At 46.7% G+C, this 20,994-nt stretch overlaps 10 protein-coding genes across 10 annotated transcripts; 4 read left to right on the top strand and 6 right to left on the bottom strand.

The window, feature by feature from the left end:
- Positions 1 to 40: 40 nt before the first annotated feature.
- On the bottom strand, positions 41 to 1,162 carry FSUBG_13767 (alpha-rhamnosidase; the record flags this gene model as incomplete). The annotated part of the gene is made up of 1 exon (XM_036678693.1): positions 41 to 1,162. The coding sequence occupies one exon, from the start codon at positions 1,160 to 1,162 to the stop codon at positions 41 to 43; it is 1,122 nt and encodes a 373-aa protein (XP_036530777.1).
- Positions 1,163 to 1,222: 60 nt separating this feature from the next.
- On the bottom strand, positions 1,223 to 2,527 carry FSUBG_13766 (alpha-rhamnosidase; the record flags this gene model as incomplete). The annotated part of the gene is made up of 1 exon (XM_036678692.1): positions 1,223 to 2,527. The coding sequence occupies one exon, from the start codon at positions 2,525 to 2,527 to the stop codon at positions 1,223 to 1,225; it is 1,305 nt and encodes a 434-aa protein (XP_036530776.1).
- A 65-nt stretch (positions 2,528 to 2,592) lies between these two features.
- Positions 2,593 to 4,867, top strand: FSUBG_13765 (high-affinity glucose transporter; the record flags this gene model as incomplete). The annotated part of the gene is made up of 8 exons (XM_036678691.1): positions 2,593 to 2,630; positions 2,686 to 2,715; positions 3,166 to 3,350; positions 3,406 to 3,597; positions 3,652 to 3,994; positions 4,082 to 4,229; positions 4,283 to 4,725; positions 4,780 to 4,867. 8 exons carry the CDS (start codon positions 2,593 to 2,595, stop codon positions 4,865 to 4,867), a joined length of 1,467 nt encoding a protein of 488 aa, XP_036530775.1.
- Positions 4,868 to 5,719: 852 nt separating this feature from the next.
- On the bottom strand, positions 5,720 to 7,400 carry FSUBG_13764 (citrate synthase; the record flags this gene model as incomplete). Its single annotated transcript, XM_036678690.1, has 5 exons — positions 5,720 to 5,796; positions 5,851 to 5,933; positions 5,985 to 6,746; positions 6,805 to 7,002; positions 7,078 to 7,400. 5 exons carry the CDS (start codon positions 7,398 to 7,400, stop codon positions 5,720 to 5,722), a joined length of 1,443 nt encoding a protein of 480 aa, XP_036530774.1.
- A 731-nt stretch (positions 7,401 to 8,131) lies between these two features.
- On the top strand, positions 8,132 to 9,556 carry FSUBG_13763 (aromatic prenyltransferase; the record flags this gene model as incomplete). The annotated part of the gene is made up of 2 exons (XM_036678689.1): positions 8,132 to 8,197; positions 8,255 to 9,556. The coding sequence occupies 2 exons, from the start codon at positions 8,132 to 8,134 to the stop codon at positions 9,554 to 9,556; spliced, it is 1,368 nt and encodes a 455-aa protein (XP_036530773.1).
- A 264-nt stretch (positions 9,557 to 9,820) lies between these two features.
- Positions 9,821 to 11,506, bottom strand: FSUBG_13762 (major facilitator superfamily transporter; the record flags this gene model as incomplete). Its single annotated transcript, XM_036678688.1, has 2 exons — positions 9,821 to 10,843; positions 10,907 to 11,506. 2 exons carry the CDS (start codon positions 11,504 to 11,506, stop codon positions 9,821 to 9,823), a joined length of 1,623 nt encoding a protein of 540 aa, XP_036530772.1.
- Positions 11,507 to 12,067: 561 nt separating this feature from the next.
- FSUBG_13761 (nad dependent epimerase dehydratase) lies at positions 12,068 to 13,159 on the top strand (the record flags this gene model as incomplete). The annotated part of the gene is made up of 4 exons (XM_036678687.1): positions 12,068 to 12,158; positions 12,243 to 12,562; positions 12,624 to 12,795; positions 13,080 to 13,159. The coding sequence occupies 4 exons, from the start codon at positions 12,068 to 12,070 to the stop codon at positions 13,157 to 13,159; spliced, it is 663 nt and encodes a 220-aa protein (XP_036530771.1).
- Positions 13,160 to 13,607: 448 nt separating this feature from the next.
- Positions 13,608 to 15,750, bottom strand: FSUBG_13760 (acyl dehydrogenase NM domain protein; the record flags this gene model as incomplete). The annotated part of the gene is made up of 7 exons (XM_036678686.1): positions 13,608 to 14,110; positions 14,172 to 14,226; positions 14,286 to 14,799; positions 14,855 to 15,004; positions 15,063 to 15,182; positions 15,242 to 15,440; positions 15,498 to 15,750. The coding sequence occupies 7 exons, from the start codon at positions 15,748 to 15,750 to the stop codon at positions 13,608 to 13,610; spliced, it is 1,794 nt and encodes a 597-aa protein (XP_036530770.1).
- A 1,075-nt stretch (positions 15,751 to 16,825) lies between these two features.
- Positions 16,826 to 18,119, top strand: FSUBG_13759 (cytochrome P450 monooxygenase; the record flags this gene model as incomplete). The annotated part of the gene is made up of 2 exons (XM_036678684.1): positions 16,826 to 16,930; positions 16,989 to 18,119. The coding sequence occupies 2 exons, from the start codon at positions 16,826 to 16,828 to the stop codon at positions 18,117 to 18,119; spliced, it is 1,236 nt and encodes a 411-aa protein (XP_036530769.1).
- Positions 18,120 to 18,368: 249 nt separating this feature from the next.
- On the bottom strand, positions 18,369 to 19,506 carry FSUBG_13758 (uncharacterized protein; the record flags this gene model as incomplete). Its single annotated transcript, XM_036678683.1, has 4 exons — positions 18,369 to 18,607; positions 18,673 to 19,125; positions 19,181 to 19,427; positions 19,486 to 19,506. The coding sequence occupies 4 exons, from the start codon at positions 19,504 to 19,506 to the stop codon at positions 18,369 to 18,371; spliced, it is 960 nt and encodes a 319-aa protein (XP_036530768.1).
- Positions 19,507 to 20,994: the final 1,488 nt, after the last annotated feature.

The following is a 20,994-nucleotide window of genomic DNA, read 5'->3' as shown; positions in this document are numbered from 1 at the left end:
AAAAAATATTATATTATTATTTATTATCTGTATTTGCAGGCTAGAGCTTAACCTTATAGGCCGCAGTTATCCCATAGAATAATGCCTTGGCGCTGGTGACGTTGCCCTCACGAATAGGGCGGACACGAATAACGCGCCAGCCTGCCTCGTGAGGGGAAATACCACCGACGGTCGCGTGAAGCCAATCGCCTATTGCACCAAGAGCATAGTGGTTAAAACTCGTCATTTGACCGGGATTTATTCGCCCATCCGGGAGCATACTATCCCAACGTTCCCAAACTGTTGTTGCGTCGTGGGATACCACGGCGTATAACCAACGAGGACATGTCGTCTCTAGCAACATACGGTATGCTAGCTGTGAGCGGCCGATCTGAGATAGTGCGTGGGAGATGACCGGGGTTCCTGCGAAACCTGTGCTGATATGGAAGCGAGCGGTTCGGACCAGACGGTCGAGGGCTTTTCCGGCTGTTTTGCGTTGTTCCTCGTTTTCGGGATAAAGACCGAATCTGATGGCGAGACCAAGACCGGTTTGGGATGTTGACATAAGGTTACCTTCTGGTGTGATGTATCTTCGCTGGAACAGGGTCTTCAGTTGTTCACCATCTAGGGCATACTTGGTGGCTAGTTCCGTCTTTCCAAGGACCAAGCATAGCTTAGAGAACACCAGTGTAGTATGTACAAGATAGGCATTCGCCACGAGAATATTGTCAGTTCGTCCATTTCCAGGATCTTCAGGCGGTGCGCTAGGGTCTAGCCAATCCGCGAGCTGCCACTTATCAGGGTTCCAGAGTCTATCCTGGGCCCTATCAACCCCCATTTCAAGCCAAGCATACATACTATCAAATTGTCTTTCCAGCATGCCTTTGTCACGACTGTACTGGAACAGAGCGTCTGGGGCTAAAACTGTGACATCATCCCATATTGCTTGAGCCATGTGCGGCCAGTTTGAACTGATGGCGTTGGGACATACGAGAGGAGGTATACCGCCTTTGCCTTCCTCCAGCTGTTCGGCTGAGACGTCTTGTAGCCAGTTGCTGAGGATACCCAGTGTGTCGTAGAGGTATGTCGCTGTTGGGCAAAAGACTTGCAGGTCGCCTGTCCATCCGAGACGTTCATCTCGCTGAGGGCAGTCTGTTGGCAGAGAAAGAAAGTTGCCGCGCATTGACCAGACGATATTCTTGTGTAATTGATTAACATAAGGGTTAGAACACTCGAAGAAACCTCATCGTTCCATGTCGGTGTGAAGCACAATCGCTTGGACGTTATCAGGCGACGGACCAGCACCCGGCCATCCTTCAACTTCGACATATCGGAAGCCATGTAATGTGAACTTGGGTGACCAATCCAACAGAGTCTCACCTGAACCAATGATAGTATCGCAACATTTCGCGTCACGAAGTGGTCGTGTTCCCAACTCTCCATTTTCCATAACTTCAGCATGACGAAAGGTGATGCCTTTGTCCTTCTCTGTAGGAAGGCTCGGTATGAAGAGCTTTCCCACGAGGTTCTGACCAAAGTCCAAGATTATTTTGCCGCTCTGAGTTCTGAAGACACGTTTGCAGGATATGGTCTCAGTGACACGGACAGGAGGAATGTCGGGTTCCACAAGTTGGGCTGATGGTCTCAGAAGAATCCTCGTACCCAAAGGGTTCGGAAATACATGGCTCATATCGTGAACCTCTCCATCGTAGATTTGACTTGCTATAATGGGAGTGGTGGTGCATGACCAAGTATCATCTGAGACAAGATCCCAACATACTTTGCCAGCTGTATCTTGGACCTCGAGCTGAGCAAGTATCCCTAGCTCCTCGCCATATCGAAACCGCTTGCCACCATTGAAGCCGAGCCTTCCTGCATACCAGCCTTCGGCAACCTCAACACTGATGATGTTCTTCTGGCCAGGGAGTATCAAGGAGGTAACATCGTAGATACGATGAATCAGACGATGGTTGTAACTTGTCCAACCTGGGGCCAGGACCTCATCACCCACACGTTGGCTATTGATAGTTGCCTCAAAGACACCAAGACCTGTTATGTAAAATCGAGCACGAGAGAAGTCTGTTGCATCTTGCGGTAAAGTGAACTCCTTGTAGAATCGGATCGGTCGTAATGGTCCATAAGGTCCAATTCGTTTAGCCGAGGCAATGAAGCTCGCTTTGAAGTCGCTGCTGTCAAGAAGATCAGTCTCAACGGTCGCAGGAGTCGACCAAGGGCTAGGTTCAAGCATAGGAGAGTCTTGATCGAGGCTTGTACCGTATACCCTCACGCGAACTGACGCGGATTCGCGGGATGAAAGTGGCCTCGCTGGCCATGGCACCAAAACTGATTCTTCACTTTCGATGGCGAAGAGGTGTGCATTAGATGTGCCAGAGAAGGTGACCTCAACTTGGTAAGAAGTTTGTGTCCATGATGTAGCTGTCGAGGACGATGTTTCAAAAGTCCATGAAAGTCGAGGCCTGGACGTGTCAACACCAAGACCGCTGTGGTGATGCTCAAATTTGATCCTGGCAACTTTGGTACTGGACATGGTGTCTGCCAAGGGTTCTTGAGAGGATGTTGAGTAAGATTACCGCAATTATTCGTCTGTTAAATATGACCCATCTCAGTTGTATCATTCCCTCGGAAGTCGGGTCAGCTTGAAGCGAGTTGTAGTCACCCGCAAATCATTTTTGACCAACTTGATAGGAAAGGCATTTCAATCTGGAATTTCGTGAAGTAAGATTCAAGTCAGGCGGGTGTAGTTTACCAGAGCAGGTTGACTGTGACCCTCGCTGTCTCTGACGATCTTACGGCTTTGAAAGCATCCGATTGGCCACCACGCTGAGAGAGCCAATTATGTCTCTTCAAAGCCGGTTAGAATCAAAATCCTTGGCCTCAAAAGTTCAAAGTTATTCCCCATACAAAGAAGTCTCGTTTCTTGGCATATGAGACGGACGGATCCATTCCGCAGTGGCAACGCATGGAGGCTTTGACCCAGTTTAAGGTTCTTCAGTATGATTGTCGTCTGAGCCTATCAGCAGGCAAAGGATCGCTTGAACGGACTGGTGTACAAGTCATTCGGTAGAAGGATGGCCGAGAGTTCGGCGTCTCAGGCTGTTCTTGGTACAGACTAATGCTACCTATGGTACCCAGGGAGTGGGTTACCTTGGTGTAGTAGCGTTGCAGAATCTGGGGCCCCGGATGCGGAGAAGATGAAGAGATCTTGATCACTACAAATACACGGCCAACGCTCTCCCGATATCCCAAGTCCAAATGCAATTCCACAACTCGATTGAACAACGTGGGCTTCCTCGCAACTACCGTAGCTCTTGTAGCTGCCCAGGGCGGCTTTGTATACGGTCTTGATTCAGGTATGATCTCAACACCAATCTCATCTGCTCGTGTACAAACAACTGTCTATTATAGGCATCATTGCGACGACCTTCGGTCATGATAGCTTTAAAGTCGCCATTTACGGACCTTCCATGGTCAACACCACGTATCAAGGAGCTATTGTCTCTGTATACAACGCGGGGCAGGCCATTGGTGGCTTGACCACTGGATATGTCGCTGATAAACTCAGTCGAAAATACACGATCCTGATCGCGTCTATCCTGAGTGGGTAGTACGAAAGCCCCTCCGGGCGTTCACATCACTAATGAAGAACCATAGCAATTATTGGGGCGGTGCTCCAGTGCGCTGCTGTCAACATCGGCATGATGATTACGGGTCGTCTCGTAGCCGGTATCGGCTGTGGCCAGATCCTCTCAGTCGTTCCCATCTACCTCGCCGAAGTTTCAAAGCCCGGCCAGCGCGGCTTCCTAGTCGGTCTCCAAGGAATGATGATTGCGATTGGCTTCGGCGTTGCTAACTGGATCGGATACGCTGGCGCCTTTGCTAAAGGAGACGGACAGTGGAGGATCCCTCTTGCTATGCAGCTACCTATCCCAGTTTTGCTTGTCGTCATGATATTTTTCGTCCCCTTCTCCCCACGTCGGTTGGTTCTCAAAGATCGGTATGATGAGGCTTGGCAGGTCCTTGCTCGCCTTCATGATAATGGAGATGATCACACGTTCGTTTAGCAGGGGCTCTTGCAGATCAGGACGCAGATCCAGCTTGAAAGGGATCAAGGTAACCTGAACTGGTTCACAGCCTTTGGACTAATGTTTTCACGCAAGTACGTTCGCCGGACTTTAACGGCGTCGTTCATCGTGACTATAAGCCAGCTCTCGGGATCATCCGTCATCCAGGTATGTCCCTCTTCCCGGAAAACCCTAGCTGCAAATTTAATATCATGTTACAGAATTTCCAAAGCGTCTTCTACCAAACAGTCGGCTTCACCGGACGTACTTCTCTCCTGATCAGCGGTGTTTATGGCATGATGGGAATCATAGGTCAAGTCGTCTACCTCGTCTTTGTCGCCGATAAAATGCCCCGGACTCGCACCCTCTGGTGTGGATCTATTGTGCTTTGTGTGATGATTTCTATCTGCAAGGCTCTCAGCGCCGAATTTGGATCTTCAAACAACGAGAACCAGGCTGGTGCAAGAGGTGCCATTGCATCTATCTTCCTCTACTCTATGAGCTATGCTATCTTCTTCAATGCCATGATCTGGGTAGTTCCTTCAGAGCTCTTCCCTTTCTCCTTGAGGACTAAGGGTATAGCACTGGCTGTGGCGACCAAAGCGATAGTGGCTATCGTTTTATCTCAGATAACGCCATTGGCCATTGCTAACGTCGGTTGGCGGTACGTCCATCCCGTATCAGTACGTTACTTCATCGAGTAGCTAATCATTTACAGATACTATTCACTTTTCATTTCATCTAATGCCGCTGCCGCAGTGTTCTACTTCTTCATCCTACCCGAAACTGGGAGTAGTGTCGACTAGCTTTTTTGCGACACTTACTGACCATAAATAGTCTGGTAAAAGTCTCGAAGAGATCGCAACTTTGTTCGGAGATGACGTTATTATGTCATCTTCCCAAGCCGAAGCGAAGGTTAATTATACAGCCGATGCCTATCAGTTGGAGCATAGGGTCTCCACCAGACAAGATGAGTAAGGCTTTTCTCGAACGAGATCGACATACAAGCAAAAGAAATAGATATCCGGGTCAGTGTTCTGCAGAAGATGGAAGAAGGTATTGAGGGTTGACATACGTGAAATACTACCTTGAGGGATCTATCATGTCCCTTTTAATCATTCATCACTTCAACAAGTGACTATATACTGCCAATGGTTCTGGGCGTTGCACCATGACCATATGTTTCAAGATGAGCTGGGCCTGCAATTTGGAATTTAGGTCAGATAACAGGCGGCCAATCTTTATTTCTGAGCAAGGCATTGTGCAGGTGGACCACTGGATCTATGCCGAGAGGTCGACAGGCCTTATGAGAGACTTTTCTGTGCAGGGGAATGCAACTTGTATTGGTTAAATCAATAAGTGATATACGAAGAGTGAAAAGCACGGATGTAACCTTTGATGGCTGTCTGATACTGTGGTTGCTCTGTAGCAAGATATTGTAAACGGTAAAAAATATCCCTACAAACTTTTTAATTCTGTAGTAATAGAGCCCTGTAATATTTAGGCAACATAGGTATAACGTAAGAAAGCATACTTTAAGTAACTCTTGGTAGGTATTGACTGAAGTAGAATACTAGAGCCCCCTTATAGCTAAGCTGGGGTTGTACGGCCAATCCTTCTATGCCTGTAGAACTTCTTACAAGCTAAAGTACAACTGACTAGATTTTACAATTATTATCCGCGGCTATAGTGCCAGTAAAAATATGCTGAGGCCGCCATATTGCGGGTGATTGAGCTATATCATGTTTAGCTTTCAATCTAACGTTGCTGTGGTAATATAGAGACTCACCCATACTTTCTCGCCAATGAGCCATAACTCCAGGGGAACGTGACAAACAAGAAAGTGACAGAATAGTATCAGTTTCAATGCCCCTGATTATAGAGTCAGTACGGATAGGATGAAGAAGCAGGGGGTTTACAAACAAGGCAGTGTACAAGAAGCAGCCGTAAAGATCTGCATTGGCCTTGAGGTTTCGCGAGATGAAGTACGAGTCCTCCTCAGCAACACGGTCAATCTCCATAGCCACTCTGAGAAACGAGTTCTTGTAGACATCCTCCTTGTACTCTTCGATAAGCTGGCGGACAAGCTGCCCTCGAGGGTCCTTGACCTTGTAAATGCGATGCCCGTACCCAAACAGACGGTACTTCTTGGCTTTGACGTCAGAAATAAGCTGGGGCACGTTTTCGACGCATTGCACCCTTTCGAACTCCTTGTAGGCCATCTCAACAGCGCCTCCATGAAGAGGCCCGTATGCTGAGGCCACGGCGGCAACGGTACACGATAGAGGATCCTGCAACGTGGAAGCTGCGGCGAGGAAGACAGCAGTTGAATTGGTCATTCCATGATCGGCGTTAAGAACCCAGAGGCGCTCGAGACAATGTTCAATCTTGCGGTTTGGAGTGCTGCTACTGCCTTCTTCCGTAAGACCCATCATGAGCAGAATGTTTCCGGTGTATGACTCATCCGGGTTAGCTTGGGTGAAAGGGCGACCTCTGCGATAGCAGTATACCATAGCGACAGTGGTGGCTAGTGCAGCCAGTGTCCTAATAATGGCATCGTCAACTTCTTCCATGTTTCCCAGATATGCAGGCTCGCTCGATCTATGCACCGCTTGAGACCCCTTGTCATGAGCTGCAAACGCAGCAATGCCAGCCAAAAGCATGGGATGGGTCAGTCCATCTGGACTATATGTTGTTCCATGTTAGCTCAAGGGATGAATTTATAGTTGTTCAGTTGACTTACGGAAAGGCTTTGATTGCATTTTCTACTGATTGTGGTGGTTTCATGTGGGAAGCAAGTTTGCGACGAAGATTCATCTTCTGTTCTTGTGTAGGAAGACTTCCCCAGATAATAAGATGAACCACCTCCTCATAGTTGTTGTTGTGGAAGAGCTCATCAATAGTCTTGTCTCGATACTGCATATGGCCAGCTTTACCATCACTGGACCAAAGTTAGCATACAGATCCTGGATGCCTTTCTTTCTTTCTTTTTCTTTCTTTTTGGAGGTTTCCTTACATGTAGGTGATAGATGTCTCGGTAACAGCAGTATTCCATAGCCCCTTGTCGAGAACGCGGAGGCTGTTGTCATAGTGATCGGCTACCTCAGCACCAAAGCCTGCCGTTGTGATTTGAATAAAGTCCAGAGCTTTGACAGCATTGTTCCTAATTGGAATGTTATAGCTTCTGCCAGTCCGACTGTCGGTGACGCTGAGTATACCAGATGAAATCGAGTTGTCGGCGTGGCCCATTGCTTTCTGATAGACCCATGCGCCTGATAAAACCAATGAACGAATGATCTGGCGGCATCTTTTGATAACGGGCGAGAATGAATTGTCCATATCGAGTAGCTTTTGCCTTAGCCACGAGTTCAATCTTCCTGTTTTGCAGTACAAGTGTTAGACCAGTTATAGCAAAACAGAAAAACTGCTAGGCAGGTAGACCCTTGTTTCTGGAAGCCCAAAATTTGATACAGTACAATAGAAAAGCCTCGAGTCAAATATGCTTCAGATTTCAAAGGCATCGAGATTCTGAATTTCTTAGCTTACATTAATATTAGACCATCTTCTTATCACACCTGACTTACCAACAACAGGTATTCCCCGCATTCTAGTCAAGACGTGCCATCAGTAGAAAGCTTTTGCCGTGTTGGTCGTAAGTACTAGTCGCAGAGGGGGAGCTTTAGTAAGTGGTTCCCGATCAGGTCAAACTTAGTCAGATTTGAACAAGGATATCAAACGTTATGCATGCTGGTACGCGGTAGGTTAGATCAAGTACGCAGTCAGATCAGAGATCATGTCAGCATTAGATAATGTAAGTTCTAAAGTCGGGTAACACGGCGACGTTTTGCTAGCTTTGCGGAAACTCGGCACTACTACATGATCAGCGGTAATTCTCGCCGACTAGTGAAATGGAACACTTTGTTAGTAGTAAGGAATAGCTGAGGAGTCTTTACGTGCGGTAATCACTACCTGAATCTAATAGAATCAGAACGGGATAATAAAGTTGACCTCCAAGTGGACCGCATAGCCGTCAAGATTTGTCTGTTCCACTCAGAATCTCTGCTCGCAAAATGACTACAGGCACGACATACCAGTATTTACAAAACACAAATTTAGGCACTATTGCTGAAGTTCAGGTAATTATCTCCTTCAATTGGGGTAGGAAGTAGAAATAATTATTTATACAACTATAGACACCGCCGAGACACGAAAGTGAACCTGATGCGTCCTTACTCGTCGGAGACCAGAAGGCGCCTGTCTGGCAAAAGATCAACAAATGGCTGCCACGACGAGACGCCCATCAAGACTTTTGGTGGGACGTCACGGGGAGACACCTTGTAACAATGCTGCACGAGGCCGGCTACCCATTGTCCCGCCAGTACGAATGTCTTTTATTCCACTACTACATCATTGTTCCTCGCATGGGTCCGAGGCCTAGCTCGTCTGGTCAGCCTGTCTTCAAGAGCTTCATGACGGACGACTTTTCACCCATCGAGTATAGTTGGAAATGGGGCGATACCAATGCTGATGCGCCTAGCATCCGGTTGAGTGTTGAGCATATTGGACCAAACGCGGGTACGGCCCTGGACCTCTACAATCGGGCATCAACCATCGAGGTCATGGATCATCTACATGCCGCAGACCCTTCTATTGACCCTGTGTGGTTCAAAACGTTTCTACATGACTTTGACCCTCATAACAACGAGGCTGGCCACGGAAACTGGGGAAGTTCGCTTTTCACTGCATATGAGCTCGGCGCGGACAAAATCGCCGCCAAGGCCTACTTCATACCCAGGAATATCGAAGTTTGCCAGGATTTCTTCACCCATGGTTTTGAAAGAGCCATGAGAAATGTCTATGGCAACGATTCAAACTATCTTTCTGTCTTCAAAATCCTCTCCAACTTCCTTACCACCGACCCCAACGGCCAAGCGCTGCGAATGCTGATCCTGGGCATTGACTGTATGGCCCCAGAGAAGTCACGGATCAAGGTCTACATGCGAACTCCCGGTACCTCGCTCAGTCAAATCATTTCCATCTTATCGCTAGGTGGAAGGAGGCCTCTTTCTCAAGACTCTATCGATGAGATCAAGGAGCTGTGGTGTGCTACACTGGACCTCGATCAAGACATATCGGACGACGACGATTTACCAAGGATAGACCATGAAACGTCTGGTATGCTGTTTTACTTTGAAATAAAGCCTTCGTCGCATTTGCCAGATGTGAAAGGATATATCCCTGTACGGCATTACGGGAGGAATGACCTAGCTATTGCACACGGCTTGATTGGATTCCTTGAGAAACGCGATCGGGCTAAATACAAGGATCGGTATTTGGAAATGCTCAAAAGCTTTGCTGAGCAAGCCGATTTGTCATCCTCGCGAGGCTTGCATACCTACATTTCTTTTGGGATTGGCAAAGACGGTCATCTGCAGTTGACATCTTACTTTAGCCCTCAGGTGTATCACAGACTAGCTAAAGCAAAAGTAATGTAGCTAATCAATTTATTACAACAGCCTGAGACTTATCTAAAAAGCATTTCGATTTGTGTAATTTTGAGGTAAATACAGGGTAAATCTCTAATATGAACATTGATGTTTTCGTCGCATCATCCTGCAAGAATAAGCTCAGCGGAAACTGTGTCAAACCACTTCAAGTGGTTATGGCGAGGACAGACCAAGAAAGTCCGCAGCGATGGTAGTAAAGGACAATTAATAATAGGTAAATATCAACATCTAGTCTTGCCAATTACTCTAGCACTACTCTAACTGGGTCGTCGATTCACCTGCACGGGTTTGCTCCATCTCCTTTTTACGTGCAGTCTCAGCTCGCCAGCCCGGCCCATGCCTCATAACATGCCACAGAAGTGGCAGAGATACGATATTGAGGAGCGCGAAGACAGTCAAAGTCCAACCAGTTCCAATAGCGTTGATCAGCGGGACCACGGCAGCAGTCGCGCCAGCTCCCAGCAAGCAACGTAAGAGGTTATTCGAAGCTGTAACAGTGCCCGCCTTTCCCGGGTACAGGTCCAGCATAAGACATGTAGCACAATTCAGAGAAGCCGAGAGACAAAATGCAATGACAAACAGCAAAATCAGCGGCCCAGCTAGATTGGTCTTGTAGTGCAGCGTCCAACCAAAGCCGACCATGCACGCGCTGCCTAGGAGGATCGTCGGCAGCGCGACCTCGAGCCTAGCGCGCTCGATGGGGAAGTTGGTGAGATCTGTCTGCTTGTTCTTGTCGGTAGTGATGCCGAGACGAGTTGCGTGACGGCGGAAGTTGGAGTCGAGCATGCGCCCTCGGTTGAAGGCGGCGACGAGGCTGCCGACTCCAAACGGAATAAAGCATAACGCGATTTGAAGCTCGTTAAAGCCGTAGATTGCGTGGAATTGAGATGGGATAAGAGTGAGCGTCGCATAGAAAGAGCAGCAGAGTAACGAGCCGTAGAGTAGCGTGAAGCCACACTCTTTTTCCAATAGCAGAGTGATTGTGCTGAAGGGGTTTGGAATCCAACTATAAGCACCCCGCGGCCCACCGAACCCATCGCGTTCATTATGTGGTACGTCATTACCCTCTTTCATCAATCTTCGTTCCATGTGTACGTTTGTATAGCATCGATTCCATTTTTGTGGTGGGATAGACCCATCGCCCACAATTTCGCGGCACGTTTCGGGGAACAAGATGGCCATGGGAACTGCGACAGCGCCAGTCAACACGAATAGAAACCAGAAAACGGAATGCCATCCGCGATATTGAGCGAGCAGACCGCCAGCTATAGGACCCTGATGAAGAACCAGTTAGCTCTCAGTATCGATGCACGCCCGTGGAGATGAGCGATCACCTACAAGCGTCGGCCCCAGCATTGGAATAGCTGCAGCATATACTATATAGCTCCCACGCTGAGCAGATGTCGTGATATCTGTCGCCACGGCATTGGACAAAGCGGTAGTCCCACTGCTGCCAGCGCTCTGGAAGCATCGTAGCACCAACAGCGCCGCATAGTTATTCTGCAGAGCCAGTCCGAGGTTGGCCGCCATGTAGAGTACGAAGCAAGCCATGTATAAAGGTCTTCGACCCACGGTGTCGGATAGCTGGGCCGTGAATGTCGGTGCGATAGCTTGGAGGACTAAGTATGTTGTGATAGATAAATTGACCTGGCTATTTGTGACGTTCAAGTCCTTTGCGATGGTGCCGAGAGCCGGAAGGTATATTTGACTGGAGAGAGGAGAGAGTAGCGATGCGAAAGAGGCTGTCAGGATAATCAGCTTTCTCTGTTTAGGAGACCATATCGACCATGGCGCGTCGCCACTTTGTACAGCAGCGCTTGAAGGTTCTCTTGTAAGGATTGGCTCGCTATTAGGTTCCGTTCCCAGGATTTTGTCTATACTAGGGCTTTCGTTTTCTGCAAATCGTGAGGTCGCTGTTTTTTCACCAGGGTTCGGCATCTTCAATAGCAGTGGATTGGTGAAGCGAGTAGAAGAACGAGAAGTGATTTCTGGACAATTGAGCTCTGCAACGCAAAAGGAGAGGAAATCATCACCAACACCACGGCCGCGAAGATACAACGAAATTCGTTGGCTCCTAATTACGAGGTACTGACTTTCTGATGCCTGAGGCAGTAGCTTTCGTGTTGGTTGGCATGCGTGTTCGACCGTGCGCCCGAGGAGGACAAAGCGGCCACCTTTAGTCAAGCCTGACCTTACAGTGTGTGATAGATAGCTGCACGGGGGTGTGAGTCGGGTATTCACTGCCGATTACTCTGCCACTGCCAGACTTTGTTGGATGCCCGTTTATCCGTGTCCGTGTCCGTGTCTGTGTTCAATGCAACCGGGCCAATCGATCAGTGTTGGACATTTTGTCAGGCCTGGGTCGTACAATTCAGCTGATAGTTATATCCTGTGAGAGACAAAACGGGGTCCAAAGCTTCGCTAAGCTCAGTCTTTGATACCTTTTTTGGTCTTGAATTGAAAACGGACAACTCTGACTTGGCGAAGATGGCGAAAGCAATGCGTTTAATTGACGAACATCCTGAACCACCAAAAGATGGTACCAACATCGAGGTCCTTGTCCTGGGCATGCCACGCACCGGAACGCTCTGTAGGTCACTCCCTACCAAAATCTCCAAAACTGACTAACCCAGTGGTACCAAATCAGCGATACTCGCAGCTTTCCAAGTTCTAGGGTACAAGCCGTTCCACGCTAGCATGATGGAGCAGTATCCCCAGCTACTCCCACTGTACATGGAGGCGATGCAGGCCAAGTTCGAACATACGGTAAGACCTTACGGCCGAGAGGAATTCGACAAATTGTTCTTGGGCAAATGGGACGTCTCGTGTAACATGCCTGGGTCGTTGATGGCAGACGAGCTCATCGAAGCTTACCCCAATGCCAAGATCATCCTCACCACGCGCGACGTCGACAAATGGCAGCACTCTATGAAAGAATCTGTCGATGTGGCTGCTAAATGGAAGACGTTTGATTACCTGGCATCTTGGGATCCGGTTAGTTCCCGCCAGATTTGGAACATGCTCAAAGCTCGCTGACACTAAGACACTTCAACAGGATCGCATTGGCCTTTGGTGGAAATACCACAAGTACCAACATTCGCTGCGGCCCATTTTGGCCCCCAATGGGGAGAGGCAGGCATATCTTGACCACTACAAGCACATCAACAAAATAGTTCCCCCGGAGCGCTTGCTGAACTATCATGTCAGTGAGGGCTGGGAACCGCTGTGTAAGTTCTTGGGAAAAGATGTGCCCACCGTTTCTTTCCCAAATGTCAACAATAAAAACTCCTTCCTTGCTGGTCGTCGTCGGCGTTGGTTCCAGCTGATACGGATAATGATATGGGTAGTTTTCAGAAAAGTTCTCGTACCATTTTTGCTTCTTGTCTTACTCTATCTTGTATGCCAAACAAAAGTTCGGTCTTGGGTACACCAGCAGCTACATCTTCTTGATGGAAGGCTTTTTCCCAATGCATAGGGTCGTATGGATATCCGCTATGAGACTGTTTTCTAGTGAGCAACGGCATTGGTGGGATGGAAGAGGAGATGGACAATTTCTTCACTACCTCTCCATGCATACCTCTAAATGACTAGATAATAACAAAGTCAAACGGCGTGGTTTTCGAACTGGCCTGTTCTGTGTTCCCAGTGTCCTTTCTCCTAATGACCTATAATCGTAGTTCAACACCTGTTCGGCGGAGCATAGAGTCTGGCAATGAGGTAGTCTTAGAAACCATGAAAGGCTAAGGTGAAGGTTGGCATATGTCGACGGAGAGCTTGAAGAGGGAAGGCGGTCAATAGCTGGTGGGCATCTGCACTCTGTATCTGTTTCACTGTTGAATGACTTGGAACATAAGCCAACTTCTCTGTGGTCATAGAAGCTCTCAGTCACAAGTCTTAACGACAGTAACATATTTGGTAACAATTCTTAGCGATGCCCGGGAATGGAACAACAATTGACAAAAATACAGCGAAGGCACAAAATAAGTTTTTATTGGTGTTCAAGCAAGAAAGATATAAATGTAACATCTATGGTTTCCAATCAAAGAACAGAATACTCAGTTGTGCCATCAAACGTAGGCAGCCCTTGCACAAAGTCATCAAATAGACCCTCCTTGATAATCGGTGCTGTAACATATGGCTCCATATTGAGCTCATTCAAGAGCTCATCCAGTCGAGGCTCAACAGAATCGAGAGCCCTATTCTCCATTTCACGGAATGTTTGCCTCGTCAGGAGACCCTTCTCAGTATACCAATCTAGATTTTCCTTGAGAGCGCCTGCTTCGTAAAGAGCAAGGAGGTCAGAATCCACGCCAGCGTCAAGAGCAGTCTCATACACCATTCGATGGCCAATACCCAATACCAGTGGCTTGCACCGGGGGATGAAGAGCCGGTTGAACTCCTGGCTATGGTGCTCGGCCGGAATGGAGCTAACAATGTCCCAGGCTTCTTGTGCCAGACCAGCTTCGTATTTGGCCAATAGACAATCGGTCTTTGTTGCAGAGGGCATTTCGTACTTGCCTAGACAAAGCTCAACAGCAAGACCTGAATAGAAGGAGTAAGCTTCGCTTCAGGGATGTAAAAGAATCAAGATTGGTCGACTTACGAATGCTGACAACCAATGCATCTCCCTCTGAGATGGCACACGCACGAATCATGTTCTTTTTGATAGGCATTAGTACTTTTCTAGTAAGGGGAGCCCTAGTTAAGCAAAACTCACGTCTGCGTCACAGATCTGATTGTGCTGAAAAAGGCCTTGGGCGCCGCATCGTTCCACCATCTCGGGAATACTCCGCTGCGCCATCTGAATAAAGACGGCTTTGAGGATGACTGCGAATCCTTGGCGTACTTGAGGCTTGAAAGAAGTATCCTTGAACCACTCAATGCACTTGTTTGCAAAAGGCGTCATTACCGCAAGCTGAGCCAATGCGTGCAATATCGGCATCTGTTGTGTGCGGAAGCAAATAATAGGAATTCTTGTTTTGTTGGCGACACCGACAGTACGGCGTAAACTGTACTTGCCGGTGATGTAGGTTACGAGTTTGAGTGCAGGGATCATTATCATGCTCATTGCGAGTGTGCCTGGTGCAATCCGAGCGATTTGGTGGAAGAAGTTGTCTCGCATAGATGTTGGCCTTTCAAGGCTTCCGAGAACGGCGGTGCTAGATAAAGCCACGTTGTTGAAGGAAGTGATGGCGTACGGGGCTTGAATCCCACTCATATAAGGCAACAGACTAGACTCCTATGTTAGCACAAGAGAGTAGATCGTGGACCAAAAGAAAGTCATACCGTGAAGTTACACCCTTGCACATTTGCTTCCCATCACTGAGAGCCACCACGACAGGGCGAAGACCAAAGTCTTCGCCGTGCACTACAAGTTTTGCCATAACTACAGCAATGCGTGGAACACCAGCCACGGGCATAGATGGGGGAACGAATCTGGTACATGACATTAGTTAGTGACTTAGAAAGTATGACGCGAAACAGATGTTCCTACTTAGAAGCCTCGAGCCTGGGGGTATGGAGAACAAAGCTGCCATCGGACTGCAGTCTAACTTCTGTCTCCAAGTTCTTGGCATCAAGACCGTGTCCGATCTCTGTTAGCATAAAGCCCGCTCTGCTATATGTTAGTTATCTGTCGGGAGTGGTATTCAGATTTTCAAGGTAGAAACTCACGAGACCTTGAATGCCAATACGTCGTCCAGCAGTCCCTGAATCTTTGTCGACGCTTTGGCAAATGGGGCCAGAGTGCCCGCCACTAGGTTGTGTTGTATTGACAGCAGAGCATGAGCACCGATATCTCGAATAATTATATCATCTCTATGCATATCAAAGAATTTGGGCGATAGATTGACAATATCATCAGTTGTGAGTCCTAATCTGAGGTTAAATCATAAATTTCTCATCCTGCTATAGCTTTGCCATTGCTTACCATAGTGTACATTGAGGGCTTTCGCCCTGATGTACGAAAGTTCGAAGGCCTCTTTACGGCTAGTCGTTTGTCTGGGTTCAAATATAGGAAAGCTGGTCAAGGGAGCGGTCGAGGATGTTACTTCGGCCAACTCGGGCTTTTGGATTTCAAGTGTCCGAGGCTGATGTCTCTCTGCTGTGGCCAGGCCAAGTTCAACTTGTTCTCTAAGAGGGACAATTGGCGCTGGAGGTGGCATCTCATGAATGGTCGCCATCTTTCGTCCCGCAGAGACTAAAAAAGTGGTAAAAATAATTATCACTGAAACAAGCTAAATGGGCACCTATCTTGGTGGGCGTTTGTTTTGTTACTCTTCACTCTATAAGTCATGTCGAGATGAGTGTTTAACTACATGAATGAAGACCCAATTATTCGTGTCTAGTCTATGTGGGTATACTCAGTAAGAGCGCACTCTAACAAGGCAATAAACGATGCATGCTTGCATAACTAATGCCACGGCCATTATGATTTGGAGCTTAGGGGCGTAAGTGTAAGCCTGCATTATCAGGGATGTTCGGCACACCTGAGCCGTGGAAGAATATGCCGCAATATGCAAGGTGCGTGTAATCCAAAGTGGCAAGTGAGCTTACTCACGCTGTAGTCAGGCTCAACCCGTCTTACTCTCTAAACGCGGGAGTCGGGACATGTTGGCTCAACACCCCAGTCCAGCGATACCAGAAGATCCGTCCATACGTTCTTTTCCGTAAGCGCATCATGCCTGGCTCGATCATGTAAGCCAAAGTAGTAACAGAAGAGATTGGGGAGAGTCGTGACGCAAAGTGCATATTGACTATTATTTCTGCTATCCAGAAGCAATCTCGCGCAGTAAAGAATCATAAACGTCCTTTTAATACGAATAACTATTTTCCTACAATGCCGTTATCATGGTCAATCGTACCTATCTTGACCGGAGTCTCGGTCGTGCTATTCGCCCCCCGCTATTCGATCATGCAATCGTATTTGTGTACGATTGTGGCATCTTTCATATTATCTATGATCTTCAGAGTTCTATACCTATGTACTCTATATCCTGTTTACGTTTCTCCAATCCGGCATATTCCAACACCGAAGGTAAATGAATCCCTGGAAGAACATATAAATTAAATACCTAACTGTAATGATTTCAATAGGGGAGATCATGGCTAAAAGGCAATTCAAGGTCAATGGGCTTAGACTACGACCAAGCCCGCAGATGGGCGAAAGAAATCCCAAACAACGGACTTATCAGATATTATATGGCTGGAAATATTGAGAGGGTCATAGTTGTAGGCTCACAAGCACTCAGCGAGATAATGGGTCCCAAAGTTTACGACTTTCCCAAGTCAGAATCGCTGAGAGTCAAACTGGAACGATTTACCGGGAATGGAGTTCTTCTAGCAGAAGGTGACGAACACAAGGTAAGCCAGAAGATAGGATAGATTGGACTGGAAATAGCATTAACCATACGATGACCAGATGCAACGTCGAGGTCTCTTACCTGCCTTGACATTCCGCCATATCAAAGACCTCTACCCTATCTTTTGGTCCAAATCAGTCGAGATGGCGAATGCCATTGAGGATCAAAGACAAAATGGCTCAAAACAAATTACTATCCAAGTCAGTGACTGGGCAGGGCGAGCAACATTGGATATCATTGGCCTCGCCGTCATGGGGCGTGACTTCAACTCGGTCCAGAATCCCAACACAGAATTTCACCTGGTGTATAAAAAGCTGAACATGAAGCCCAGCATATGGACGAGACTACTCATCCTACTAAGCTTGCTCACCTTTGGCTTCAAGATGTTCTTCCGACTCCCTACGAAATGGAATCGCGATTCCAAACGAGCCGCCAATTACATCCGACGATATGCTCGAAAGATCGTTCAAGACACAAAGGCACGGCTGATCAAGGGCGATAATGACCACAAAGACATTGCGTCGCTTCTTATGTCAAGTGGGATGTTCTCGGAGAAAAACATGGTAGACCAAATCATCACCTTTCTCGTAGCTGGCCATGAGACCACCGCGGCATCGCTCCAGTGGGCAGTATATGCCCTGTGCATACATCCAGAAGCTCAAGCCCGACTGCGCGACGAGGTTTGCAGCCAACTAATCTCACAGTCAGATCAGACTATCAATGCCCAAGCAATCGACTCCCTCCCCTATCTGAACGCATTCTGCAACGAAGTTCTGCGTTTCTACCCACCTGTTCCTTCAACGGTGCGAGAGGCAGGAGTCGACACATCGCTTGCTGGGACCTTTATCCCCAAAGGCACAACGCTATTGATCTTAGCGGGCGTGACGAACCTGGAAGAGACTCACTGGGGTGCCGATGCTGCCGAGTTCCGACCTGAACGCTGGCTAGCCCGGGGACGAGCAAACAGTGGCGGGGCTGATAGCAACTACGCCAACCTCACCTTCTTAGCCGGGTCTAGAGGATGCATAGGTAAAGGCTTTGCCAGGTCCGAGCTTCTGTGCCTGGTGGCAGTTCTAGTGTCTAGGTTTAAGATGGAGCTGGAGAACCCTGACAAGAAGTTGGAGGTTGTGAGGGCTATCTCGGCGGCACCGGCTGATGGAGTGATCGCTAGGCTGACATCTTTAGAATGACGTTGTTGCGCGATTTAACCTTGGCTTACCAAGATAAGTGGAGGAAGGCGGCGACTCAGTAAAATTTGTAAGGATACTTAAGTATGCTACGAAATAAAATGGGGATGAAATCGACTTTTTGTTTGTTCAAGGTGACTGTGCTCTTACTTAAGATACAGAGCTCCCTGTTATGTTCTTGTATATAATAACTACGGAGAACTAAAGGCGCTGCTATACACCAAATGCCCTGAACTTAGCATGACCAGCCATTTAGAAACCTGGCGATTTATCTGAACGAGTAGCGTGAGCATTCAGATTCATCCCGCACAAACCATCTGCTATTCTAAGAATAGCATCCTGGTAATGCGCTGCTTGTTCCACTGGCCATTTCGTCGACTCACGGGCGAGAGTAGTGAGAGGAGGCCCGAGTCTCTTTCCACGACTCCGTTTCTGAGCCCAATGTACAACAGAGTCATAGCGGAACTTTGCTGTATAATAAGCTTGGACCACTAAACACGAGGCAAAGGCTGTCAGTATAGAAACGCTCTAGTATGAACTGTGGACCACGACTTACTAGCGTCCATGTCCTCAAAGCCTGCTTTTTTCATCAGGAGCAAAATCCGTGTAAAGATTACTTCAGGGGATGCTGCTGATAGCGGGTCGGCTGCTAATGATTCTGAGTCTGATACTGGGGCCAGACTCGTCAAGTGTTGTGATGATGACAAAGAGCTCGTCTGTGTAAACGGGAGATCTGTGTCATTCGTGTTGGCATGCGGGGCGTTCGTTCCTGATATCTCCTTACTTGGCCAACTCCCAGTGTTGGAAGCGGGACGATATAATTGACTAGAGCCTCGTGATGCTGCGTCGACCAGAGGCCCTGTAAGTTGCGTGATAGACTGACACCTGTGGTCCGTAGGATTTGTATCAGGTGGCACTGTTGATGGATTGGACATCAATAGTGATGGCAAGGAAGATACGCTGCCTCCACTTGCGCTATGAGAATTTGTTCCGCCGAATCCAATCATTCCTATGAATTGTCAAATACGCAAGACCTGCAAGTCAAAATAGCTCCGCATTCTCACCTTGAAAGTCAGTGTCGATGAAATCATCCAAGTCCGGGTTATCCACAGGAGGTTCTGCCCATCTTGCTGTCACTTGCATAAGGCTATCAATAAGTCTATCCGCTGATTCAAATGTCGATCCTGGCTGAGAATTGGCTGTGGATGCTGCCTTTCCATTGGCAGGCTGCGTCTCGTTATGCTGTTCGATGTCCTGTTCTGCCGAAAAGACATGGCAGCCATGCAAACGTTCGAACGTCGGATCAAGAGCCTGCGGTTAAGTGTAAGAAAATGTTTCATAAGTGAGCACATGTAGCTAGTGAACGAACCTCTTGATTGAGCCCAAGCATAGCTCGTGAGGCATTTCTTTCTCTCTCCAGTGTCTGGATTTTGGCCTTTAATCTTCTACCTATACAGCTGTTGATTAGCTACTCATTGCTGGATAATTGTTTTAGAAACTCCGGTGTCAGACACGTACGGTAATTCCTCTGTGACACTCGATTTTGAACACGTTTTCGCTCCCGAAGATCTGTAATATGAATCCACTCTTCTTCACCGCTCCCGCTCCTCAAATTAACAAAAGTTCCTAGACGTTGGCAAGGCGAGGAGATACGGTACTTACCTAGAGCTAGGTCTTTGTTCGAAATTCGGGAACGACATAATCTTTTTTTTTCTTTTAGCAATTATACGAACACTAGATGGAATAAAAAGAGCCACCAAGCCGGGGAGACGTAAGCCGACCCTTAAAATATCCAACTGGCTGTATACACCTACCAAGAATTCGCTTTTCTGATAAGCCTTAGAAGCAACCGTTGCATTGCAGCTGCAAGTACAAGGGGGCCAATAAGTTTGAGTGCAAACCCAAGTACACATACGTTATAAGACCAGTTTCCTACATAGCAATAACCTAACCGGGATAGCTTTTTGCCCAATTCAGCTTAGCACTCATTCTGCCAAGCAATAGCAAAGTATTAATTACAACGTGTAGTTACTTTAGCCTGGATTAAAACTGTAACAACTAGCTAATTCGCACCAAAGTGAGCAAATAAATAAGGTTTAAAAGACCTTAAAAAGGTTAAGTTAAATTAGTTAAGTTAAGGCTAATTTATATTAGCCTTGCATTAAATAAGGGAAACTAAGCTAAGATATGCATAGTTAGGTAAATCTAATCTAGGGATTTCCTAATATACTCCCTAGATAATTCTTAATTAATTATAATTAAGTATTAAATAAGTAAATACTTGGGAATTAATATCTTAATCCTTTTCTAGCTTAGAACCTAATTCTATATAAGTAATAAATAAAAAGTTATAGCTAAAGTATAAAAAAAACTATAATATATATAAAAGTAAAAGGAATTACTATAAGTTACTTTATAAGGCAGATCCTAAACTTAGGGCACTTAGGCTATAGCTACTATTATTATACCTTTTTATAAGATTTATTTTTCTTTTCCTTTTTTCTTCTCTTATATATTATAATATAACTATAATAATTAGTCTTACTTACTAGCCTTACGCCTTATCCTTCTTTTTTAATTAAAGCTATTACTAGCTTTAATTATTTATTCTATATACTAACGCTTTAATCTAGTCTTTTTTTTCCTATTATACTATAAGCCTTAGTTATATCCCTAAGGACAGTTATCTTTAAACTCCTTATATTTTTATAGCTTATAAGGTAAGTCTTATTATTTTATATATCTTCTTTTACCTTTATTTAATTAAATATACTTCTAATATTTTACTTCTTACTTTAAAACACTAAAGCTGCCTATTAAGTATATATTACTATAGCTTACATAGTGTTAAGACCTAACTTTATATAAAGGTCTTATT

This window comes from Fusarium subglutinans (assembly GCF_013396075.1).
Source record: "Fusarium subglutinans strain NRRL 66333 chromosome Unknown NRRL66333_c0000394, whole genome shotgun sequence".
Lineage (NCBI taxonomy): Eukaryota > Fungi > Ascomycota > Sordariomycetes > Hypocreales > Nectriaceae > Fusarium > Fusarium subglutinans.
Note: the sequence above shows the minus strand (reverse complement) of the source record. Positions and strands in the feature narration are given on the sequence as shown.